General features: G+C 36.7%; 1 protein-coding gene across 1 annotated transcript; it reads right to left on the reverse strand.

Moving 5' to 3' along the window:
* Positions 1 to 1875: 1875 nt before the first annotated feature.
* LOC143623554 (ninja-family protein AFP3-like) lies at positions 1876 to 16435 on the reverse strand. Its single transcript, XM_077094434.1, has 2 exons — positions 16364 to 16435; positions 1876 to 2481 (listed from the first exon to the last, which is right to left on the reverse strand). Exons 1-2 carry the CDS (start codon positions 16433 to 16435, stop codon positions 1876 to 1878), a joined length of 678 nt encoding a protein of 225 aa, XP_076950549.1.
* Positions 16436 to 19349: the final 2914 nt, after the last annotated feature.

The raw sequence follows: 19349 nt of genomic DNA on the forward strand, positions 1-19349 counted from the left end.
TCATTAATTTTCTCATACGCGTCTTAATTTTTTTCCTACACATATTTTATTTTCTCATACACAACATATTTTTTTTATACACAACTACATTATCTTCATTTGTTTCATACGCGTATTCAATTTCTTCCTACACAACATTAATTTTCTCATACACATATTAATTTTTTCCTACACATATTTAATTTCTCATAGACAACATATTTTTTTCCTAAACATCTACATTCGTCGTACACTTTTTTTCGTCCTGCATATCTTTAATTTTTTCGTACGCATATTTAATTTCCTCCTACACATCTTCAAATTTTTCCTACACATATTTAATTATCTCATGCACATCTTATTTTTTTTCCTACACATTTTCAATTTCTTCCTACACATTTTTTTTCCATCTTACAAATATTCAAATTATTTTTATTTTTTTTTCAAAAAAGTAATCAATGATAAAGATACTATTTTGCTTAAATCTTATAAATTAAAAGTTGTTTATGATTTATAAATTAAAAGTTGTTTATTGGTGAAAAAAGAACAAAATTAGATCTTATACTAACATATAATGAAATAAATAAATTGTAACTTACAAATCATAACTTTTGGATATTTATGCTTTGAGCTTTTATTTAGGGTAGATGAGATAAATTATATAACTAATAATTATTTTATTCTACCTAAACTAACCTTTTCATATTTATTTTAATGTCTTTCAAATTTTATTAATTACAATAAATGCAATAATGTTTAAACCATTAATTAATAATCTAATGGTTGAGATCACTTCTTGCACTTCTTGCTATAAAAATCACTTCTGAAATGAACATAATCCTATATATATCCATTGGTTGCGGTTTGTATTTAGAAAAAAATTGAATGTAGTTGTAGCTGCAAAAACCTGGGAATGACAAAAGCACAAAAAAGAACATGCGAAAGAAAGTATTAGCGACTACAATCATGGCAATAGCGGTGACAAAGTCGTCGTTAAAAGCCCACCGAAGCTGGCAAATCGGATTCCGGCGACACACCTTTTGCGGCGGCTTGTCGCCTCTATGCTCTCAATTGGACCATTGGTGGCGAGAAGTCGCCGCTATACTTTTAGTGGCGATTTTAGGGGTCTTTAGCGACGACTTTTGTCGCTGCTAAAGGTCAAATTTTTTGTAGTGAGGAACATCAGGTGAAAGTTTTGCTATGCTATCCTAGTTCTTCCAAGAATAAGTCGGAGCATAACATAAGAAACTTCCAAAGGCATATATGGCAGGTAAGTTTCATTCAAATCACTTATGGGTAATAAACTCCGGTATAACAAGGCATATTACCTACGTAGGTATAACAAGGCACATTACCTACGTAGGCGGAATGTTTTGTCACACCCGAGGGGGAGATCGTCATTCACCATACCCAATAACAAAAGTGTACCGATATAAAACATTGGAGGCACTATTTTGCCAAATGGATTAAAGATCAATTATGTTATCAAAATACCCGAATTCAAATACGCAACTAACTTTCGGTTAGCAAGCTAACAAAAGGACTAGCTAGATGCCTTCTTCATCTTTTATCCTCATTTTTGTCTCATGCGACTTTATGCTCTAGAAACCAGTTTGAGTGAGTAGAGAACAAGATGGTCTATAATCCATATTATTTAGAGTCGGGCCATTAATGGAAGAAGCCATTGATGGACAACTTCAATGCATCTAGAAACTTTCATATGATTTGATATTAAAATTATTATGAATATATGGAAAATAAATACAAAGAATGGATAATGTAGAGTGTGAATCTTTATATTTTTTTCTTTGGGGGATGGAAGAGAAAAAATGAAAATTAGGTGTTACGTAAATAAAAGTTATCAAGATGTTGTGAAACAATATCCCTAAATGCATGTCAACTAAACAAAGAAGTAACCACAATATGTCTTAAGGGATGCTCAACCTCCCCACCACCACCATGTTTCACAAACTCCACCGGAGTTAAAAACCAACCATGACACACACATACTATCCTCACCTCTTCATCTTCCCCATATCTATACAACAACCCTCGTATCCTTTTACCGCCTTTCGTCGACACACACGGCATCGTTTCATCAAATGACGATTGCTCATGATCTTGTTTCTTCCCTTTCACCATTCTCCCATTCTTTAGCTTTTCAACTCGTTTCCGCTTAGCCTCCAACCGCCGTAACGACTGCAACTGCTTCCTCCGCTGCCGGTCCACCGCCGTCTCAGGCGGCAGAGAGCTTGTTCTTGTTAAAGGATAATCTAACGATGACTTAACGTCTGTAACTGAAGAAGCGCGATACAGCTTGTTGATGTTATTAACAATATTATTATTATTTTCATCAGTAACTGATCTTTGTGGTGATTCGAGTCCGAATCTACCGTTCAAAGACAACCCTAAATTCAGCTCTACTGCATTATTATTATTATCCGGCAGCCCATGTTCCTCTTTTGGTTTCATCGGATGCCGATCGCCTCTGCATGTAAACATCTGCAACATGTTTCAAATGTAAATAAAAGTAATATTATTATTTTCAAATTTCAATATTGAAAGAGAAGTTAATGATATTTATTTATAAGATGGGAGGCCATAGCTGGAATTATGAGACGGACAGTTGGGTGGACAAGTGGCAGTAGGAGTGTTACCCACGCAAGTAGAAGACAAAAGCGAAACGACAAAGCCAGCATTTAAGCGAACCTGTATAAACTTGACACGTTGCATTTTTTTAATATATATATATTTTGAAACGACCAGACTACTCTCATTAATGAAATAGTTTGGGTTGTGACACTATTTAAAAAAAGAAAAAATCATCAAACTTGGCCAAACTAGCTTGATCCCACAATCTAGTTTGCCATCTTTCACCATGTCCACATGTTATTCATGTATTGGATCAAATTTTAATTTATTTTTTTTTTCTTTACATACCAATTAATTTTAACACTAAAATTATTTTTCCTTAATAACTTTTAATAAATAAGTTTTTAAAAAAATCTAAAAACACAGTACTGTTTAGTTCTTTTTTGTGAACAAACAGGTATAAATTTTATTAAAAAGACATAATATTGCAAAAAAATCATAATATTTTTAATCATTACTGATATACATTATCCGACACTTGTCAACTCCGTATTGTTTCATAAGATTTTTCGGATAAAACTTATTATCTAAACAATCTAATATTATCTAAACAATTATAAATTATATTTATTTAATAAAAAGTAGGGAAGTTTGGGTTGCTAATGTGTGTGAAAAGTTTGGTTTGATTTGATTGGATTAGTAGAAGAGAGAGAGATCAATTTTATAATAAAGATTGAGTTTGGATGGTTTGTGAATGGGAATGGTCTAAGTAATGCCGGGACCTCCGTACGCGGCTCCCATTGGCTAAAGGTAGCCTGAGCCGGCCACTAGTCCGGACGGACGAAGCCCCTACCTATTGAGGGATTCCCCGGATAAAACCCGACCCCCATGCCCGCCAAACGACACGACAGCAAGGAGCCGGTAAAACCGGATGAGATCAAGACTCGAACCCTGGCAAGCCATGGTCATCCCTCATATCTCCCATATAAATTGGTGATAGTGAGGTTTGAACCCCCTACCTCTCACTAGTAAAGTAAGTACTCTGTCATTAAGTCACATCCAATTTATTTTAATATATTTTTTTTGAAACAGCCACGTTGAATTATTATAGTAATATGCATGAGTCATTGACATGTGGCGATAAATTTAATATAGGTTATATGTGTGGCTCTGTAGATTGGTTGTCGGCGGAGTCGTGATAGGTGAAACAACATTTGTTTTTGGGAAAATTCTTAAAATAGTTTTTTTTAGAGAGAAGATTCTTAAAATAGTCCTTTTTTCCTCAAAATTTTTTATAATTTGGACTGGCAAGACGCTTTGGAAAAAGATAAAAATAAAGAGGGAGCAGGCCAAACTTGGAAAGAAAGTCAGGTAGGAGACGAGATTTCATGAAATAATAAAGGTAAATTCCAATTTTTTTGTAATCTTGGAGCAAAGGTTCAGATTTTTCAAAACCTTTTTTTTTTAAAAACCGTCTTGAGAGACTGTTTTTTTATGTTTCATACCTTTCCCGTCCATATTTTCAAATTCTTGAAACAATATATTTTTTACAATTATACCCCTGAACCACCACCACCACCACCTTGAACCACCACCATCACCGACACCGTTGGCCCCACCCCATCACCACCACCGTCAACCGCCACCACCATTTCATGGATCTCCGCTGTCGCTACCACCATAGCTGCCTCCACCACCGATGCAGCGGTTCTTAAATACATGAAACAGGCTCACACTCGTTTCTCTATATCTTGGACCCGAACAGTTTTTTGGGCTGGGTGAGGTTGGAAGACGGGAACGGAATTGGTTTGCTTTGAATATGTGGAATATTGGTTTGAAAAGTGACCAAGACAAGAATTATGAGTTATGTGCAGAGCTATGGTGCAGCAATGGCCAATGGGTGCATCGGTGGTGGAGGCGCCTATGGTGCTGGTGACGGTGGTGGTGATGGGGTGGGGCCGACCAGTGGCGGACCCAGGATTTTTTGCCAATGGGGTCCCATATTTTCGGTGTTCAAATTTTTCGGGTCGGTCGTTGTTCAGGTCGGGTCGAGGCGAAGAACATAATAAAAAACAATATCATAATAAAACTTTCTTTTCAATCATCACTACCTGAACGGGTCAAAATGGGTCGGGTTGACACATAAACACTTTGTTTTCCCTTTCTTAAACATTTTTGAGATAGAACCTAGATCCACCCTTTCATAAGCATGTGTTGAAAACCATTAACTTAAACTAGTGAAAAATAAAACTGATATTTTAAAGTGTTTGAATGTTTCTAAAGAAAACCATGCATAAAGTTGAAAACAATGATATGTATTTTAGAGGTGTTTGAATGTTTCCAAAGTTATCATTGCAACATTAGCAATCAAATGATTGATTAACACTAAAAATTAACACAAAAAACCAAAAACTGAGCCTTGTAAGACTTGAACCCATGACCTTTCAAAGATAAAACAAGGGACTTTCCACCAGACCACATCAACATTAATAGTATGGGTTCCAAGTATTAAATCTTATGGGGTCCTCAAAAAATTAATATACCGCTTCTAATAAATTTTTAAAAAACATTGGTGTCCCGGGACCCCGATCCACACTATGTGGGTCCGCCCCTGGGGCCGACGGCATTGGTGATTCAAGGTGGTGGTGGTGGTGGTGGTTCAGGGGTATAATTGTAAAAAATATATTTTTTCAAAAATTTGAAAATACAGACAGGAAAGATAGAAAACATAAAAAAACAGTCTCTTAAGACGGTTTTTTGAAAAAAAGGTTTTGGAAAAATCTAAATTTTTGCTCCAAGATTACAAAAAATTTGGACTTTACCTTCATTATTTCACGAAATCTCGTCTCCTACCTGACTTTCTTTCGAAATTTGGCCTGCTCCCTCTTTACTTTTATCTTTTCTCAAAGCGTCTTAGCGGTCCAAATTATAAAAGATTTTAAAGAAAAAAAAAACTACTTTAGAATTCTCTCTCTAAAAAAAGCTATTTTGAGAATTTTCCCATTGTTTCTCCAAATTTGGGACTGGGGAATAATAACAAGCGCTGTCAAGACACGTGTCGTAACTTAATGAAAAATAGATAGTTGATTTCTCTAATACGTTGGGTATTTATATATATCAGTCGTTCAAAAAATAGATTAATAGTAATAACTATATAATGATTAACTATATATGATTTTATTTTGAACTCTAAACATCTATAAACAAACACCAAGCATACACACACGCTAACTCCATAACCCCGGAGAGTGGCACAACAAACCTACACAAGAAATTACACGAAGTGAAAGTTACATTCATTTAACCAATCTATCGATCTATATTTACACTTATGTTTGAACAAAAAGAAACCAATTAAGGGCCTTAATATCTCCTATAATCTCTTTAATTTTTACTTCCTTTCCATCAAACACTTTTCATTTCTCTCTTTCCAAATCCTCCAACAAGCAATGATAACGATCCCATGAAACGCCTCTTTCTCGACAACTCCGAGCTTAACATATCTCGAACCGAGAACCCATATATGGGAGGGATTTTGCACTAACGGCTAATATGATCCCAAACCACCACCGTGACCAAACAACCAGTGGTTATGTGATCGGCCATCTCCATCCTTAACTCGCAAAGAGCACAATCTTTAATTGGAACAACTATATTTCTACTTTCGAGCGCACCTCTTGTAGGGATTCTATTCATCTCGACCCTCCAAATATGAATGTTACACTTCGCTAGACCCCACTTACTCCACTTCATAACATAATTTTTTCTTACATCTTGATTTTTTACTATTAACCTCTTAACCAAGCTCACTGAATACTCTCCTCTCTTATCTCCCAACCACTTCCAAGAGTCCGGGAACTCCTTTCCAAATCACTGAATTCATCATTTGAAACACCTTCTCTCACTCCAACTTTTCGTGAACCGAGATAGGATTCTTATGCCAATTCCATGTCCATCCAAACCTTCACTCCTCCAGAATCGATCCTTCACATAACATTGTTTGTTTTTTTTCAAGTCTGTACAAATTTGGACAAGCCTTTTTAAGAGAAATACTACCCACCCAATTATCAAACCAGAATTTCATCTTCTTATCATCACCTAATCTGTCTTTAATGAGGTCCACCATTTTACTTCTTCCAAAACCAGATCGTTCACAGCCTTGCCTATATTTAGCCAAACTCCAAAGTTACCATTCTTGGCTGGAAGCACCTCCCCACGTATGTGTGACATTTGTCAATTTCGGGTTATTTTATACTTGTATTCTTAATGTAAACCCGACCCGTTTTGTATCCCGAACCTTTCGATATTATCAAAATGATGAATTTTATGTTATATATTTGTTTTATAATTGTCGGATCTCAAAAAAAAAAACACCATTTTTGGTTCTTAAAATGGCCCGAAAACGCTCAAAACGAACTCCAGGGACTAAAACTACCAAAATGAAGACTTGAAAGACCCATTTGTAGTTTGTGCTTTCTTGGGTCTATAACCAACCCATTTTCATGAAACACCATTTATGAAAGACCCATTCAACTTACCCTATATATACGCACCCATCTTCTTCATTTGTGCTTGCTCATTTCCTCATTTCTCTCTCAAATTCTTGAATTCTAAGGTTGTTCTTCATAGTTTGACTCTCAAGGTCAAACTAAACTAATCTTTCATTTTAACTAACTTCTCGATACTTAAAGCTTGATGTTACAACATATATATAATATACACTCCTTGTTTATCTTCGGTCTTTCATTTCTCCGGTCTCGGCCGGTTGAAATGTCGGGCTAGTAAGGCAAGGTTACATGGAGGACTTTGTAGTCCTTGTTTATATATTTAACAAATCTAACCATATAACTTGTTATACTTGCTTAACTTCTGCATATTTTAGTTTATTGTTCATATTTGTCAAGTTCCATGGTATTGGGTATGTGGTGACTAGCCTCGGTTTCATCCCGAGTTTAGAACCGAACCAAAAACCGAACTTTCGTTTAAAAGCTTTATTGTTAACTTTTTGAATGTAAAACTTGAGTATTATTATTTATAAGTTATTTTACAAGTTCCATGGTAATTGGGTATGTGGTAACCATCCTCGGTCTTATTCCGAGTCAAGGACCGAACCAAAAACCGAACTAAACCGAGTTCACTCGCTTAAGACACACAAGTGTGTTTTTAGCCACCAAAACTCATATTTTTCTTCAAGATTATATTTTAAATCAATTTTAGTTAATTTCTAAACATACTTGGCATGTCGGTAACCAACTTGATCTTATAACAAGTTCGGACCGATAAAGTCGTGTACTCGCTTAACGAACGTTAATGTTCTTCACAATAGAACTACATACTTGGTTAAGTCTATTTTGATTTTATTGAGTTATCTCATAACATTTATTATTTTGGGAAGTTAACTTTGAGCTTGGTCAATTATCAAGTCTCGAGCCGACAAACCCGAACACTCGTTTAAACCTCGTTTTGGTATTCTTATAACCAAGGGTTTTGCAATATTGCATTTTAACCCACATTATTACTTAACATAGGTTGAGTAAAAAAAAGAAAAAAAGCTAATGAATAGAATACCGAGACCCGGTTTTGAGTAAACTTATTTTACAAAACTCGTTTATTTAATTTCTCAAATATTTACATTTTAAATCCCAAACTTTATTTGTCATGTATTTTATTTTAAACCCTTCCAAGACTACCTACTAACACAAGACCCGTTTAATATAGGTCTTGCTCGTTAAACTGATCTCTCCGATTATTCACAACACTATCTTTGAAGTTACTTGTTAAAGTGAGTACTTTTTCATCCCCCGTTTTTCATCTTTCGTTTTGGGGGTGGCATTGCATACTTTGTGAGATCCGGCATTTTTAGGTTAACTCTGTTAACTAAACCCAGTTAAATCCTGTTGACTATGTCTATAAACTCAGTTAGTTCTGTTAACTATGAGTATGAACTCTTGTACATGTGATGTCATGTATGCGTATATTTAAGTCAACGTGTCATTGGTGACTTAAACAAGGATAAGTGACTAATTATAACTAGGATAATAAACTCGTCTTGCATGTTATAATAAACATGTCATATAACATGTATGATAAGTATAATGTGCTATGTGATTAATATGTTATATTATGGTTATTACATGATGATGTGATTGTAAGTAAGCTAAATGATTAAATAGGTTATATTGTATGTCATGTAACATGTTTATTATTTAAATGGAACCTTAGGTTATGTTACATAGGAAATGTTTATTAAAATATGTAGCATGTCACACATGAGTTAATAAAAGTTAACCTAAGTAATTTTATTCATTAAATCAATCATAAAGGGTTGTTAATAACAAGGAGGTTACAACTATTGGATGCCAACACCTTTTCCTTTCCCTTTTCCTCTCTCTTTGGCCGTGATACTCACACACACACACATACTCTCATTTTCTTTCATACAAACAATCATCTTCAAGTATCATCTTCAAAACAAATAAGTTGGTGATTATTAGTAAACAAGGGTTTAAGCATTTGATCAAGCAAAGTGAGTAGATTATTATGTTTATATGTTTCTTTTTCTTTTAATTCATATGAACCTTGTATCCAAATGGTTGGATCATGAAAGGGGATGATCAAAGTTTGACAAGTAAAAAGGATTTTTGTATGTGTCTTGATTAGTATTTTTGAGTCTTTTATAAATACATGTGTTTTTATTTCTCTTATGAAATCAAATGGATAAAAATAAGACATGAAATTTGATTTGGTAAGAATATTTCTTGATGATTTTGAATCATAAATGTTTCTTGATGATTTTGAATCAAAAGGATAGAAAAGTTGTGATTTGTAGTGGATTGTGCCTAAAACTGCTTGTTGGCAGACTTGATGTTCCGGATTGCATTGTGGATAACTTGATGATATGTTTGAGTTTTTGATCGATTTTTGATTCTATGAACATGTACTTTGAATCTAGTTTTCAGAAAGTTTGGAATCTTAATTTTTGGACTCTGTTTGAGTACTTTTTATGAATTTATAAAATCAGGATGCAAAGCTGATTTAGGGAAAATAATTCTGAGTTGAGTTGTAAATTTCATAACTTGATGATAAAAATAGATATGGATATAATTCTACTTCTAGGATGTTGTAAATTGAATTAGGAATCTAGTCCAATTGGTCTTGCATCAATTGGACAAATATGGAATTTTTGACAAATTTTTGATTACTGCTGTGTTGTTGTAGAAATATAAATCATGTTGTTGTAGTATATGAATATTCTGGACGAATTGGTAAATCCAAAAATTGTGAGAAAAATATATGTTGAACCTAATACTGATGTGTACATGTGTGATTTATTTGGTAATTTAATTGTGAGTTTTGATTGATGAGAAAAATCGGTTTAGATGGTATAAATTGTTAAAGGTGATAAAGGTGTTGGTTGAATTGAGATAATTGCAAATTGTGATATGTTAGTTGTGGTAAATTTGAACTTTGACTTTTTAAGTCAACTTAGAACTAGTTGACTAAATAGTTAGTCTTGCTTGTGATGTTGTGAAAGTGTATTGATCATAGAATTGCAAGGAATATGGCTAAGTGTGTATACTTGATGATTGATTAAGTGTGACTAGAATTATAAGGTAAACATTCTAAGTCCAACCTTTTTAGTCAAAGGTCAATATTTTAGTCAAAGGTCAAAACTTTAGTCAAAGTCAACAAAAGTCAAACTTTGGTCAAAAGTCTTTTTAAAAACAATGGGAGATTGTTGGATACTAGTGGTTCTAGGAACCATCCCACAAGTTACTTACGTACTTGAATTTTTAGGGTCTTAGCACGTGACGCATTTACTTCGGTCGGATTTGTGTAATACCCGAAGCACCAACAAAGTGAGTTTACGGCCCCACTTTTATACTCTTCCTTTGGGGGAGGAAACATGCAAAACTGTTTTACTTTACTTGCTCTAAATCTTTACACAACCGTTTGGTTGCTTATAACGTGGTGTTTCTTTGGCATGGAAAGTCCTCACGAACATCGGACCGTTAACTAAGGTTAACTGGCGTGGTAAATTTAAATAGTACTATTGGGTTTGACAAACCCCACCCTGCATTATTCTCGACTGGAGGTCGAACGGGGTGTAACTTTGACCAAACATTGTTAAGTTTTGGCAATACTTGACTTGAGGCAATAACTAGTCAGCTTCGGTCGTGATGGAAACATAACACTATGCGGCAACGAGTTAACTAAGTGTAGTTAACCATGGACCACTTTTATTTATAAATGTTTATGAACTGATAGAGCATAACTTACTTTGAAAACCTGTGATCTCACCAACCATATGTGTTGACTCTTTTTAGCATGTTTTCCTCAGGTCACTAGCAAACACTTGGATTAGGATAACATTGCAAGCATGGACTCGCATTGGTTTAAGTTTGAAAACATTTATTTGATATTGGTTTTGCGCTTGTAGCGCAATGAATTATTTAAACTTGTTTGGGAGATGGCTCCCGCACTTTGTTTAGCTTCCGCACTAGCACTTAAGTACTCTGAACATTTTATTTTGATTTGTTAAAACTTTTAAGACCATGTAGATGTCGTTTGATGTGATTAATGTGTTCGGATCCTGGTATGTCACCCGCCTTACGGTAAAACTCCGTTAGTGGAAATTTGGGGGTGTGACATACTTGTTCAAATTCAAATGATTTATACTTGAGTCTTAAACCACAACACTTATTGTATATGTTTACTTAAATAAATGCTCAATTTGGTGTTATATGCTTTACATGATTATGTGTAAATTCTTGAATGCTAAGGCGGGTAGCCTCTTGAATGCTAAGGCGGGTAGCCTCATGCAAGTATGATCATACGTTAATTCCGAGTATATATGGTATCCCAATATAGAAAGGTGTCGTCAATGTATTCTTATTGACGATTTCATTATTGTCGTCAATGTATTCTTATTGATGGTTCGTCAATGTATTCTTATTGACGGTTTTATTATCTAAAATGTTGCCATTATTTATTGTTTTCATATACTAGTTGTGGATTTCATACTATATACTTATTGTCCAAAACTATGAAAATTGCTCACCAACCTTTGTGTTGACAAACTCTATTTTATGCAATGTTACAGGTTTGATGTTAGCTAGATTGGATTACTTGAAGAAACTTATTATCTTGGCTTTAGGATATTAGAAAATGAAAGAACAAGTTATTTGTTTATCTATCTATTTGGCATTTTGTATGAACTATAGTTGTGTTATTTATGATGATATGGATTTAAATGAGTTGTTTAAATATTGTAACTTTATAGTGTCATTGTGCAATGAGCAATCATGTCGCGCCTCGACGTTTCCGCCTTCATTGGTCGGGGTGTGACAGATTGGTATCAGAGCCATCGACTATAGGATAGGTGGTTAGACGTAACAACCTAGTATAGTTTATGCTCTAGGGTCCCTATACGTGTGCTCATACGTGTTTACCCTACTTGATTGTTTATTGCATTTATTTAATTATTTATAAACTTGTTTAAAAATCTATCTCATCATAAATGTACACATACACACACTTTCAATAGTATTCTAAGGTATTTTTACCTTAAAACAAAACATTAGTTTTTATATTGTGTTTTATGGATCGTAAGCTTAACTTGGATCTCGTTGTTTACAATCTCCTTAAAGCTAGGTTCTATAATTTGTTTTGTGATGACCGTAGGGAACGAAACACTTGATTCGATCATTTGACAAAAAGATTCCAAGAATCGAAGGTGATTTACTTACCTGAGATTATTGGGTTTAGTGTTGGTTTCTAGGTCAAGCAACTCGAGTTATATGAGCCGACACTTTAAGTTGTCGAATGCGAGCGTTTTTAACATCTCGTTGCATCTCCGTTTTATTGTATGTTATTATCATGATTTGAGTCAACAACATGAAAGACGCAGTGATACGTGCACATATTCGACTCCATATATATTATTTTACATAAGTTTTTATTGCCGGGATATCAAATCATGGTGGTCCATGTACGATTTTCCCGACTATATATATGTTTACAAGAAATTTTTTTATTCTTTTTCGGAATATCAAATCATGGTGGTTCATGTACGATTTTTCCGACTGTATACAAATTTCAACACTTCAAAACTTCTAAATTTTAAATTCTCGAAACTTTGAAACATATACTTATATATACGTTTTTATCATTTGGTTTATGTATAAACTTTATTTCTCCTATCATTCTTATCCTCACTAGGATTCACGTAAAAAAAATGGTTACATACATCTTCTATTTTAAACTCAATGCCCTCAAACTCACTACAATTCTTTATAATTTTAGAATGCCTCCGCTACAGCGCCACTACCGGAAGGACTCCAAACGCAAGATGGCCGCTTTAGTAGCCGAACAAGTCGCCGCTGTGATTCCCGAACTTCTAACTCACTTGCAAGCAAACCAACCTCCACCCGTTGCAGCACCCGTTGTTGCACCCGTTGAACCCAAACCCGCTCCCTACTTGTACAAACAATTTACCGGTGCTAACCCAACCAAATTCCTTGGTATGAACTGTGCGGCTACCTTGTTGCAATGGTTTGAAAAGATGGAAAGTGTGTTCCGACACAGCGAGTGCCCCGAAGCGAAGAAAACTAATTTCGCTTCGAGCATGTTTGAGGAAACCGCTCTTACATGATGGGGTAGTGTTATACATCTCCAAGGGGTGGAAATTGCCATGGCTCTCCCATGGACCATTCTTAAAGAACTTATGATGAAGAAGTTCTGCCCAAAACACGAGCTCCAAAAGCTCGAAGCCGAGTTTTGGGAACTTAAGCAAGAAAGTGGTGATAACGCCGCTTACTCACTCCGTTTTCACGAGTTGAGCATTCTTGTTCCTCACTTGGTCACCCCGCTCGAACGCAAAATTGACAAACACATCGGGGGTTTGCCCATGCTAATCCGTGACTCGGTAATGAGTAGTAAACCGGCAAACCTTGAAGACGCTATTACGCTAGCCGGAGCCCTCTCCGAAAACCATGTCAAGGCGGGTACACTTTCGATCAAGAAAAAGTGTGACAAGAGTAAACCCAAACCAACCCCTCAAATCAAAGTTGATCCACCTCCTCAAGCCATAAATTACTCCAACTCATCCCACCAAGCCAAGAAGAAATTCAAGCCCAATCACTGAAACTATGCCGTCACCCACCCACAACAAACCCAACAACAATCTCAAGCTCCTCCAAACCGAAAACCCTACACCGGTCCTCATCCATTATGCAACAAATGTCAATTTCAAATCAAAGTTGATCCACCTCCTCAAGCCATAAATTACTCCAACTCATCCCACCAAGCCAAGAAGAAATTCAAGCCCAATCACTGAAACTATGGCGTCACCCTCCCACAACAAACCCAACAACAATCTCAAGCTCCTCCAAACCGAAAACCCTACACCGGTCCTCATCCATTATGCAACAAATGTCAATTTCACCATCCCTCAAACATGACTTGTCGCCATTGCACCATTTGCAACCGTTATGGTCACTTCAATACCACATGTCGAAACACACCTCGTGGACATCCCGCTCCACCAAGAAACAACCCGCAAATCCCGCAAAACCCACAACAACCCAGAACTTGCTATAATTGTGGAGACCCTAACCATTTCTGCAACAATTGTCCCCGACTCGTTTACGCAAACCAAGCCTAAGCCGTAACCGTGCCTTATTACCAAACCCAAGCTTACCAAGTCCAAACCTACCAACCTCAAATCCCACAACCAAATGCACCTCTCATCCAACCAATTCAAGCCATCCAAGCACCTCATCCTCCACCCCAAGCACCACAAGGAAATCCCGATAACCAAGGGCGTGCTTTCATGATAAACGCCAATCAAGCTCAAGTCGCAAACGACGTTGTGAACGGTATGTTTCTAGTGAACGAATATTTGGCTTCAATTTTATTTGACACTGGTGCCGATAGGAGTTTTATTTCATTAAAATTTGAGTCTATACTTGCCGTACCTCGCACTAAACTCTTTAGACCTTTTTCCGTCGATGTCGCCAACGGAAATTCCATCACAATCAACTCAGTCATTCGTGATTGTATTCTCACTCTTTGTAAGCGAAAATTTTTGAACGATCTTATCCTGATGCAAATGGGAAGTTTCGATGTCAAAGTAGGCATGGATTGGTTATCTTTGCACCGTGCCGAAGTCGTTTGTTACGATAAAATCATTCGAATCCCGCTTGTAAACGGTAAAACACTCAAGGTCCATGGCAAGACTACTCCTAAAAGGCTCAACCTTACGTCATACTCTCAGTCCCAAAATTATTTGCGCCAAACATATGTTCCGTTCCAAGCTCAAGTGGTGGTTATAGACCTTAAGCAAAGAAAAATCCAAGATATCTCTATCGTCTGTGACTTCCTCGATGTCTTTCCCGAAGACGTCACCGGTCTTCCACCCATTTGCCCGGTAGAATTCCGAATCGATCTTGTGCCCGGTGCAATGCCAGTAGCCAAAGCTCCGTACCATTTAGCCCCGTCGGAAATGCAAGAGTTATCAAACCAACTCGAAGAACTTTCCGACAAAGGCTTTATTCGTCCAAGCTCTTTTTCTTGGTGCGCTCCCGTCCTCTTCGTGAAAAAGAAAGATGGTTCGTTTCGTATGTGCATTGATTATCGTGAGCTTAACAAACTTACTATTAAAAATTGAAAGAGCTTGTACAGATCTAGATCTTGATAACAACGATACACATGTTGATTCTTATACGATTAGGCTTGCATACGTTATGTGTGTGTAGTGTGTATGTTGAGAGAACAATTCGGCTGAGTAACGAGAAAGAAAATGACAAAATATCATAACTGTTACATTAATGATAAGTTACAGGGTATTTATAGGGGATGACCAAATTCGTTAACTTAACACTTAACGAATGTGTCATTCGTTACAGATACTTTAACGAATAAACATACTTATTCGTTATACTTTAAAAGACAGCGAATGGCCCTCATTCGTTATCTCATTCGTTAATCTAGGTTAACGAATGAGCTTGCAATTAGACGAATATGTTACATTCGTTACGGGGTAACGAATGTAACTTACATTAGAGCGAATGGCCCATTTAGCCATATTTACATTAAGACCCCTATACTTTAGACTTATTACATTAATGCCCTGTTAAAGACTGAGACGTACAAAACATGTATCAACAAACTCCCCCTCGTCTCGAGCTCTTTATCTACTTTAACACTGGAACATCTTCGTCTTCCAGTCAAAGCAGCTATGAATCTTGTATGCATAACAAACTCTAACAACCTTCTGAAACTGCATAGCAAGTTCATAATCTCTTACATTAGCAAATCTGATCTGACTTGTAAATAACGCATCATTGTCAGACTCAGATAGGTTGACTAGCCACATCGGATCAATAACACGTATTGTCTTCGTGTTAGAATCGTAACCATAAACAATCACCGCTTCACCTGTAATATTGTCGTAGTACCAATAATTGAACGAGGTGAAAAGACTCTGAGGAAATATCTTCATGGGAACCCTCTTCATAGTCTTAGGCGGCTTGACTTGTAAAATTAACTTCCTCCAGCTAGTGCGAGTATCAATCTCATCAATGTACTTATGAGTTGGCACTTGAGGCTTGAAGAACTTGAAACCAAACCGGGTAATAACTGCTTATAGAACCAACTAGCCCATTTATCGTCCCCACAATTCACAAACGGTCTATTAGCTAGGGTTCTCACATCCCATCTGGGCATAGATAAGCTATCCGTATGGGCGTTTAAAATAATAAATACCATGCTCCCACTTCACGATATATACCTTAAGCTCAGAATCACACTGCCATGCTACCATGTCACCTCTCACATCTTTAGCTGGCTTGTACTTCTTCATTTGGTATGCCGATGCTCGATCCCTTACTAATTTGACTTTCTCTTGTTCATGATAACGAAAGATCTCGATCATCTTGTTCATCTTCTTTACGTTATGCTCGAACATACCATCCAAAGCACGTTTGCGCTTTTTCTCTGTTGTTGATACGTGACTGGTCTTCGCAGCTTTATTCCACTTCTCTTTTTCTTCTTGTAACCAACGTTCTGCTGCATCAAAGTGCTCAGTAGTGAAAAACGGAATACCCGAGTCAGTGTTGTTGTCGGTGTAAAACTCAGGATATTCTTCAGGAGTAACATCTTCCACTTCCACTTCTTCAAAATCAGGTACATTCGCGTGAGGAATACCTATATCAGTACTATCTTCCATCTCCACATCCACGTTCTTAGCCAATTCCTCAATCTCATCATCATTTAGATCCAGAAGCAAGAAAATTTGTTCTTTCGTTAAAGAATGATCAATAAATTCTCCTTCTTCGATCTCATCAGCATTCACCATACTGTATACAATCCCATCCATTCCTACAAACAGAAGCATGTTAGCCGGAATAACATCTATTGGCTTGGCTCTCGTGTAATCTTTATATGGAACAATCTGTAGATTACTAGCTTCAGACCCACCACCAACACTCGCATCAGTCTTATTCCCGCCGACGGTGTGGAACTTCCGCCCGGTTGCTGATCTACCCCACCCCCTGCACCATCCTGATCGTCTTCATTATTCTTCAACTTCTTTAATTCATCTTCTTTGCATGTCAGTTGAAGAATAATCTCATCCTGCTTATCTAATCTCTCCCCCTAAGCAGCAATCAGAGCTCGAAGTTCCCTATTATCACGGTGAGCCGATAGAAGATGCCTCAGCAAATTCCGTTGCGCTAGCTCATTAGCAGCTCTGTCTGCTTGCATTTGATTTTGCTGTAAATGCAACAGATTCATCATGTGAAACCATTGAGCATGAGGAGCCATGTGATAGAAATTAGGATGCACTGGTTGCATTGGACCCTGAGGACGATTGAATGTCATAAATGAATGCTCAGGCCTCGGCAACGGTGTTGGAGTAACAGGAGTACAGGAGTAGTTGGCTGTGGTGTAGGCATCTGTGCCAATACAGTATGTAATATGTCTCCAAAATGTGGATCAGGCCTCACAGTAGTAGCCAAAGTCAGAGTTGGAGGCATTGGAGACGTAGGCATCTGCACATGTGTTGGAGAACGAGGAAAATCTGTCATTGTAGTAGGAGTAGGAGATCGTGGAATCTGTGGAACTGGAACTAGAGAAGCAGTAGAAGAAATAATAGGAGTAGAAACAGCAGTAAAAGGCACAAACGGCTGACTTTGTATCTCAATACCCGAACCCCTTCTAACTCGTTGTTTCTTGGGTTTCTCCCCCTTTTCCGTCATCGGTTCTTTACCTTTACTCTTACACTTCTGTTCATAACTTAACTCGGCTTGTGGTCCCGGACCACCATCACCACCATCATCTCCACCATCACCACCATCATCTCCACCATCACCACCTTCACGTTCTGAATCAGAATCGTCATGAGCCCAACGATCATTAGGTGGCGCGACATAATCAATATTCGCTAGATGACCAATCAAACGTTAAAACTTTGGTCGATCTGCCAAACTCTGACCTCTGTACAATCTCAAACGTCGCATCGTCTCTTCATTCATATGATCGAGCTTCATTACGTCTGCTTGATCTTTTTCCAAGTTAGGCACCAGATCATTTATCATCATTTGTAAAAATCTAGGATACATTAAGAACTTATGTCTGCTGGTGATGTTTTCTTTCAAATGATAATAAACTAATTCTGATAAATTGAATGGTTTATTAAGAACAAGGGCAACAAACGCAGATTGAAGCATCACTCGGCACTCGTCAAATCCACCCTTGCGTCCACCGAGACAATGAATCAATACATGAAGCAGATACTTGTATTGTTCACACAAGTTCGCTTTGTTGTACATAGATCTGCCCAAATCACCATTATACTTTACACGGCCAAATAACCCTCTGATCAATGCTCTATCGAACTCAGATTTGCCATCAACTGTGTCATTAAATCCTAGTGAGTCTCTGATCACGCCAATATCAATCACCACCCGTTTTTCTTGAATAACCGTTTCTATCTGATTATCTTCTTCATTGAACGTAGCAGTATTCCAGAACTCTTGTATTATCTTCTGATAAACAACTGTACGGGTAGAATGGCCTTTTAGATTCTCAAGCGAATTAGAAAACTAATCATTCCCCCGAATATCGGAGAATCTTCAAAGTTCGGCTCAAGATAGGCACAAATATTATGGCTCTTGTTCCATGACAGCATGCCAGGAGCTTGAACAGGTTCAACTTGAATTTCAGGTTGTGGCTCAGGATTATTTTCCGGTTGTTGCTCGGGAACTGGATGTTGAAAGATCTCTTCTGCCATATTCTGTTTAAAAAAAATCAGCAAACTGTGTAAATACATTATACTGATTTAACGAATGAGCATCTCATTTGTTACTTTATACGAATGAGACATTCGTTATACAATTAATGTTTTACATTCGTTACAAATAACGAATCATAATTATATGTGAAGTCATTAGTTATTGTAACGAATCAATGTGTATTACTTTAACGAATCAACTCTGATTCGTTATACTTATTCGTTATCAAATACACTGTCCATTCGCTACCTTAGCGAAACAGATAGTCTTTCGTTAACAATTTAACGAATCTGACATGATCATTCGTTACAAAGCTAACGAATGTAAATTAAATTTTCATTTGACTATCAGGAGTCAAAAATTAAATTAATTTTGACTAATCAAAGTAAAAAACGATGAATATCAATGACGTATCAGTTAGTTTTCTAACAATTTTCACATTTAAATCCAATGACATTGGTCTGAAATCAGTTTTATATCTTA

The sequence above is a fragment of the Bidens hawaiensis genome, unplaced genomic scaffold (assembly GCF_021521415.1).
Source record: "Bidens hawaiensis isolate Kalapana, Puna unplaced genomic scaffold, B.hawaiensis_p1.1 tig00003488_1, whole genome shotgun sequence".
NCBI classification, from domain to species: domain Eukaryota; kingdom Viridiplantae; phylum Streptophyta; class Magnoliopsida; order Asterales; family Asteraceae; genus Bidens; species Bidens hawaiensis.

What these genes read in the sequence shown, in the direction of transcription:
- LOC143623554 (XM_077094434.1), bottom strand. Translation starts at nt 16,435, where the DNA reads ATGAAGAAGTACAAGCCAGCTAAAGATGTGAGAGGTGACATGGTAGCA. An exon ending in AGTGTGATTCTGAGCTTAAG is followed by an intron (nt 2,482 to 16,363) that starts GTATATATCGTG and finishes AACATGTTGCAG; the next exon opens with ATGTTTACATGCAGAGGCGA.